This window comes from Myotis brandtii, unplaced genomic scaffold, assembly GCF_000412655.1.
Source record: "Myotis brandtii unplaced genomic scaffold, ASM41265v1 scaffold684, whole genome shotgun sequence".
Taxonomy (NCBI): Eukaryota; Metazoa; Chordata; class Mammalia; order Chiroptera; family Vespertilionidae; genus Myotis; species Myotis brandtii.
Genome location: NW_005370673.1, coordinates 333,911 through 341,216, shown reverse-complemented (window position 1 = coordinate 341,216; position 7,306 = coordinate 333,911). Strand labels below are relative to the sequence as shown.

Below are 7,306 nucleotides of genomic sequence, written 5' to 3'. Positions count from 1 at the left end.
AGAGAGAGATAGAAACATCAATGATGAGAAAGAATCATTTATCGGCTGCCTCCTGCACACCCCCTAGTGGGGATCGAGCCCGCAACCCGGACATGTGCCCTTGACCAGAATCGAACCTGGGACCCTTCAGTCCCCAGGCCAACACTCTAACTACTGAGCCAAACCGGCTAGGGCTTTAGTTATAATTTTGATGTGGTTGTGGAAGGCAGCAAGTACTGGCATTTACCTGCGTCACTATCTTGGTTCACTCTTCGAATATTCTGTTTTTTATTGATTTTTTAGAGAGATAGAAACATGGCTGAGAGAGAAGCATCAATCAGCTGCCTCCTACACACCCCCTACTGGGGTTAGAGCCCCCAACCCAGGCATGTCTCCTGATGAGGAATCAAACCGGGGACCTCTTGGTTCGTGAGTCAGCGCTCAACCACTGAGCCACATTAGGAGATTTTTGATGGTTCTTTCAATTTCCTCACTGTTAGTCTATTTAGATTTTTCCAGTTCTATATGTCTGGGGACTTACTCATTTCTTTCAAGTTACTAAATTTGGTGGTCTATTTTAGTGTGATCCTCTGTGATGTCTGTGGTAACTTCTCTTTCATTTCTCATCTTGCTTATTTCTCTTTTTGTTCTGTAATGAGTGTAGCCAGAATTTGTCAATTTTGTTAATCTTTTTATATAGAGGCAGCTCTTTGTTGCATTAATTTTTTGTGTAGTGTTTTAGTTCTCCACTTCATTTTATTCTGCTTTAATTTTTCTTTTCTTCTGGAATTTGGGCTGCTTTTGTTCTTCTTTTTCTAGATCTTTAAGACTAATGTTGTTTACTTGGGATTTTTCTGTCCTGTCTTGACATAGGACAGTCACTCTTCTTTTTATTGCAGAAATCCTCCAGGATGCTTTGGGTCCTGGCTGTACTCCACTGTGCTTCACAGGAAGGTCCTTTCTCCAAAGTCAAAATGAGGTCCTTTCTCTTTTGTAGTACATGCTTAGTTACCTCACGTCCACTTCTCTGCAGATGTCTTTCTCAAAAGGTTTAGTTCCCATTTTCCACTCTGAGGTCAGCTAATGATGGTTGCATATGAATGACATGATGTTCTCTGCTCTGTCCTTAATAGGCCCCGTATACACCTTTTCTTACTGAATTGATGTACCAGAATCTTAAGATGCTGATTGACCCTGTTTCTGTCCAGGACAAGGACACACTCAGCATCCACTACCTCATGCTGCCCCGTGTTCGGTAAGAATCTAATACAGCCCTGGCCAGTTACTCAGTGGTTAGAGCATAGGTCGACACACCAAAGGGTAATGGGTTTAATTCCTGGTCAAGGTCACGTATCTGGGTTCCAGGTTTGATCTTCGGCCCCGGTTGGGGTACGTGCAGGAGGCAACATCTCTCACATCAATGTTTCTCTGTCTCTCTGTCTGTCTCTCTCTCCCTTTCTCTCTCTCTTCACTGCCTCTCGCTCCCTCCCTTACACTCCCTCCCTCCTCTTCCATCATCATATCTCTAAAAAGCAAAGGGAAAAATATCCTTGGTTGAGGATTAACAACAAGAAAAAAACAAACAAACAAACAGAAGAATCAAATAGATGTGAGCCTCACCGGGACCATGGGAAGGGAAGTTGCCAAAGATGCACTGGTGTGGGGGCCCTAGCTGTCCCCTTGGTTCCGTGCCTCTCACCTGAGCTGCTCCTAAGGGTACAGAATAGGTAGAAATGGGGATGCTCAGTGTGAAACCACTTATAGTGCTGCAGCACGTGTGCTGTGACCAGGTTGTTCGAGTCACCTAGGGGAGCTGCTGGGTACTGACCAGGAGACTCTAGCTTGCCGCCTACTTCTTGCCATGTACCCCCAAGGCCAGTGCACGCTGTCCTTCCCCAAGTGCCTCACCAGTAGGCCTAGCCACACCATCATATCTTTAACCTGTCCCTCTTTCTTATGTAGGCATGCCTATTGTTTGGGATTTTTTCCTTTTTTTTTTTTTTAAAGACAATGTGATTTATTTATAAATGAGAACAAATTAACAATGAACACTTTCAGAAGTTGAAAAAGGACACCAACAGTACTAAATACCTAGGCTTTTAATTTTCTTCAAATTCGGAGTTTTAATTATACAAAGATGAGTAGTCAATTATGTAACCTAAAAATATTTACTTATTAAACTATATTAACACTTTCAATAAACTATACAAAAAGATAATGAGACAAACATGTGCATTTATAGAATTGCATGTCAGTCATGCCAGATCCCTGTGAGGGAATTCCCAACACGACCTCATTCGTCTGTGAGGACACAGAGTAATTCTTGTTTAGACATACACATTCATTTACTTGTCCAGCCTGGTCAGCCCTCCACTGCTTGATGGTTTCCTTCCGCTATGAATGTGCATGTCCAGTCGTCTGCTTCTTAGGGCAGACATTTACCTTCCTCATCCACCAGCCATTGGAGGAGGACTGGGCCATGCAGATGATTAATTCGACCCATTCTTCTGGGAGGGTTTCCTGGGGGCCCTCTTCCATCATCATATCTGGAATCAGATGAGTTTCCATAGCCTCTTCCCTTTTTCACATCTTGCTGAAGCAGAGTTTTGAAAAACAAAACTACGAACTCAGCTATTTCCCAGAAGACATCTGTTATCAAAGATAATCTCCATGGAGACTGACTCCTGCTGTCCAACACTTGTCTGTTCACGATGTAGACCATCTTGATCCTCGTTCCCCTCCTCCCCGGGATTTTTTCCTTTAAATTTAATACCTTTTATTTCCCCGCTTCTTCTAATCAGAGAGGAATTGATTGACAAGAAAACTGAGAGTGCAGTATCTAGAATGCAGTCTGTGATTGAACTTGGGCGAGTGATTCGTGACCGCAAAACTATTCCAATAAAGGTTTGAAATTTTATTTATTTTACATTGCACAGACCTAAATAATTATGTCTTTGAGTATTTTCTTTGTATAGAGAGCTTCCAGCAATGGCAGTTTTTATTCATTTCTACAGTAAGGGTATGAATGACTTAATACAAGTTGAGCCTAGTTATTCTTTGAACCTGACATTAGATTAAAACATTTAATGTTCCATTTTTCTCTGGTTGTGAGGACTGGCTGCTTAGTGAACTTATTCTTATCTTTTCTTCCTAGTATCCTTTGAAAGAAATTGTCGTTATCCATCAAGATCCAGAAGCTCTCGGTGATATCAGATCTTTGGAGAAGTATATTATTGAGGTAAGGCATGTGATTTGTCCCTGGGTCTAAGCAGACTTCTTTCATTGAGAAGATTATTTTGATTAGGACTCTCCAATAAACTACACTTTGAGTGTATAATTTATCCTTTTTTATTTTTTATATACATAATTTAACTCTGAACATTTCCTTGCTGCTAAGAATCATCATCAATTTTCACATTGTTATTTTAATTCTCTATAAATTATGTCAAGGTTGTCCTTGCAGCTCAGTGGTTAGAGTATCGGCCTGCGCACCAAATGGTTGTGGGTTCAATTCTCCATTCCAGGTCGAGGGCACATACCTGGGTTGTGGGTTTACACCCCACCCCTGGTCAGGTTGTGTGTGGGAGGCAACCAGTTGATGTGTCTCTTGCATCGATGTTTCTCTCTCTCTCTCTCTCTCTTCCTCCCTCCCACTCTCTGAAAAGTAATGGAAAAAAATATCCTAGGTTAGGATTCACACAAACACACAAAAAGATTTCAAGGTCAATTAATTTCCTTGCCTTAATTGGATCATTTATACCTTCATCCACTTCTCTTCCCTAAAGTACTTGCTGATAATTAACAAAAAAAACTTGGTTCCTTCAGATTATCTATGTGACAAGTGAACATGTGGTTTGTAAACAGTTCAAGCTCTGACATAGTCCTTCATATCCCATTTGCTCCCTGCACTCTCACCCCTCCTAAGCCTGTTCACTAGGCTGTCTTCTGCCAGGGTTGTTCCTAGCATTTTATAGACCTATTCACACAGTAAAGTGCATCTCAGGTTAGAACATACAGATGTACTTTCTTCTTTTTACAGCTGCATCATGTTCACTTTCTGGCTGTATCATAATTACTGTCTCTCCTATTGTTGGAAATTTAGGTTTCCCATTACAAACAAAAGGTTTGTGTGTATCTTTGTGCCTGTGTCAGAGTATGGACCTTGAATAGATTGCTAGAAGGGAAGATTTGAAGTCAAGAGTTTAACATATTGTCAGTTATCCTGTAAAAAGGTTTTATTCCATGATGATTTAAAAATATATATATCATATTGTAGAAAATCCTATATAATAAAAGCCTAATATGCTAAGTGTCCAGTCGTCCATTCAACCAATCAAAGCGTAATATGCTAATGATGTGCTAAGGCCACTCAACCACTCACTATGACATGTGCTGAACACCAGGGGGCAGACGCTCAATGCAGGAACTGCCCCCTGGTGATCAGTATGCTCCCACTGGGGGAGCGCTGCTCAGCCAGAAGCTGGGCTCACGGCTGGAGAGTGCAGTGGTGGTGAGAGTGCCTCTGAGGCAGCGCTAAGGAGCAGGGAGCAGTTGGGCAGTAAGGAGCAAGGGCTCCCGGACTGCGAGAGGGCACAGGCCAGGCTGAGGAACCAGACCTCCCAGAGTGCACAAGTTTTCGTGCACAGGGCGTCTAGTATTATAATATTTACTAGGGGCTCAGTGCACGAATTCATGCACCTTGAAAGGAACTGTGGGCCATGAGGCTGCAGTGGGCACAGGGGCAGGTCTCTGCCCATCCTCCGCGCCACTGCCTGATCCCTCTGCCGTGGCCCTCCAGTCCCCTGTCTGAGGGCATCCCCGCTCCTGCTGTCCCGCTTACACCTGCTGACAGCACGAAGAGATTGGGGCCGGTGCCAGCAGCAGGTGTGAGCGGTGGCTGCTGCCCCAATTGCCCCTCAGGAGCAGGGGGAGGTGGAGAAGCTCTCAGGGGTGATCAGGGCCGGCAGCCGCCACTTACACCCACCGACGGTGCCAGAGCTTCTGCTTGCGTTCACTGCCAGCACTGGCAGCAAGTCTGAGCACCGGGCGGGACTGTAGCACGTAGGAGCAAAGAATTTTCAGAAACCACCATAGGCTTGCCCTGATGACAGTGACCAGTGCCCCACCTTGGTCTGGCGCCCCTGCTCACCTGCTCCACCATCCAGCCATGGCCAATGCCTGCCTTGTTCTGTGCATGCCCGCTCGTGGTCAGCACACATCATAGCAACCAGTTGTTTGGTTATTCAGTTGTTCGCTGTTCGGTTTATTTGCGTATTAGCCTTTTACTATATAGGATACTGGTTTTGAATTGCTAGAGAATTACAGAAAAATATTAGAAAGTAAAGAGTTATAAATTTTGTAAGTAATGCTTGCAGATGTGGATAAAAATAGAATATATTTAAATAGAACGTCTTAATCACTATAATAAGGTCATGTAACACAGTTATGTGTAATGGGAAAACTAGACACTTCCTTACAATTTGCTTCAGTCACATTTTCTGTGCTGTCATCAGCTCCTGTTGCATTAGTGATGTTGAATAGCTTGATGGAGGCATGAAATGTTTTGGTTAACTGATTCTGCTTATTGGTTAACATGTGGTGCTCTGAAATGGCTTGAGCAAAGGTTACCTACCCTTGAGAGATACAACCTTTTTCTAGAGTTGTTTTTAGTTGATTTTATGCTCAACTATTTTGACTGAGCAGGACAGGAAACGTGTTTTTTATACCTTTCATTTCAGTGGTTTTTAGTATGAATTTATAGAGTTGTGCAACTAGTCACCACAATTTTATAACATTTTCATCGCCACATAAAGAAGTCCCATATCCTTTAAATTAATGCACCATTTCTCCTCAACATTCCACCATCCCTGTCAGCAACACACCTGTTTTCTGTCCCTGGACATTTCCTATAAATAGAATCATATGATACACGGTCTTTTGTATCTGACATCTACTTTATTCATGTTTAGCATGAATTAGTGCTTCATTTCTTTATATTTAATATTTAATAAGAATCCATTGTATGGATAGACCACATTTTAAAAATATATATATATATCTTTATTGATTTCAGAAAGGGAGGGAGATGGGGAGAGAGAGAGAGAGAAGCATCAATGATGAGAGAGAATCATTGATAGGCTGCTTCTTGCATGTCCCCTATTGGGGATTGAGTGCACAACCCGGGCATGTGCCCTTGACCAGAATTGAACCCAGGACCCTTCAGTCTGCAGGTCGACACTCTATCCACTGAGCCAAACCAGCTCAGGCTGGATAGACGACATTTTTTTATCTGTGTTCACAGTTGATGGATATTTGAGGTCCGCTTTTTGTTTAGTGAATAATTTTATTGCTGTCAACATTTGTTTGTCTATTTTGTTGTTGTTAATCTTCATCTGAGGATATTTTTCCATTGATTTTTAGAGAGTAGAAGGGAGAGGGGGAGAGAGGGAAAGAGAGAGAGAAACATCAATGTGAGAGAGACACATTGACTGGTTGCCTCCTGCACGTACCCTGACCAGGGCGGGGGAACCTGCGATCAAGGTACATACCCTTGACCAGAATCAAACCCGGACCCTTCAGTTTGCAGTTCAATGTTCTATCCACCAGCTCAGGCTGGATAGACAACATTTTCTAAGCTCTGTTCACAGTTGATGGACATTTGAGGTTGTTGTCCACTTTTTGTTCATTGTAAATAATGTTACTGTCAACATTTGTGAGCAATTTTTTGACATTTGTTTTATTTCCCTTGTTTTTTCATCTTGTCTACCAATCATAGGAGTTGAATGTTCAAAAAGTTACACTGTCTACAGATAAAAACAAGTATGGTATTCGCCTAAGGGCAGAGCCAGATCACATGATCCTGGGGAAGCGGCTGAAGGGAGCCTTCAAGGCAGTGATGACGTCCATCAAGCAGCTGAGCAGTGAGGAGCTGGAGCAGTTCCAGAAGCGTGGTGAGTGTCGTGGATGGAACCTTGGCTCAGGGAGGCTTCTGCTTGGCATTCACTGTCATAAACTTCAAGAAAAACGTTTATTAGAAATAATTCTGATAATTTAGAAAAACTTAAAGAAGGCAATAACAATGACCCCGAACTCATCATCCGTTCATGTAATGTAGATTCAGTGCCTTTTCTCTGCTGTTTAATATGTTAGGTGCAGCCCTAGCCAGTTTGCCTCAGTGGGTAGAGCGATGACCTGCAGACTGAAGGGTCCTGGGTTTGATTCCATTCAAGGGCACATGCCTGGGTTGTGGGCTCGATCCCCAGTAGGGGGCGTTAAGGAGGCAGCTGATCCATGATTCTCTCTCATCAGTGATGTTTTGTTTTGTTTT

The 7,306-nt window shown here is 42.9% G+C and overlaps 2 protein-coding genes across 2 annotated transcripts in view; one reads left to right on the top strand and one right to left on the bottom strand.

Moving 5' to 3' along the window:
* The window catches only part of IARS (isoleucyl-tRNA synthetase), a 108,207-nt gene that overhangs the window by 80,730 nt on the left and 20,171 nt on the right, over nucleotides 1–7,306 (top strand). Inside the window, exons 23-26 of the mRNA XM_005881654.2 lie at nucleotides 1,113–1,234; nucleotides 2,781–2,883; nucleotides 3,134–3,217; nucleotides 6,755–6,929. Coding sequence (XP_005881716.1) covers nucleotides 1,113–1,234; nucleotides 2,781–2,883; nucleotides 3,134–3,217; nucleotides 6,755–6,929 — 484 coding nt within the window. The remainder of the gene's footprint in view (nucleotides 1–1,112; nucleotides 1,235–2,780; nucleotides 2,884–3,133; nucleotides 3,218–6,754; nucleotides 6,930–7,306) is intronic.
* LOC102246088 (selenoprotein K-like) overlaps nucleotides 2,060–7,306 on the bottom strand; it is an 18,586-nt gene continuing 13,339 nt past the window's right edge. Inside the window, 2 exon segments of the mRNA XM_014529510.1 lie at nucleotides 2,060–2,452; nucleotides 2,455–2,720. Coding sequence (XP_014384996.1) covers nucleotides 2,418–2,452; nucleotides 2,455–2,720 — 301 coding nt within the window. The 3' untranslated portion in view covers nucleotides 2,060–2,417.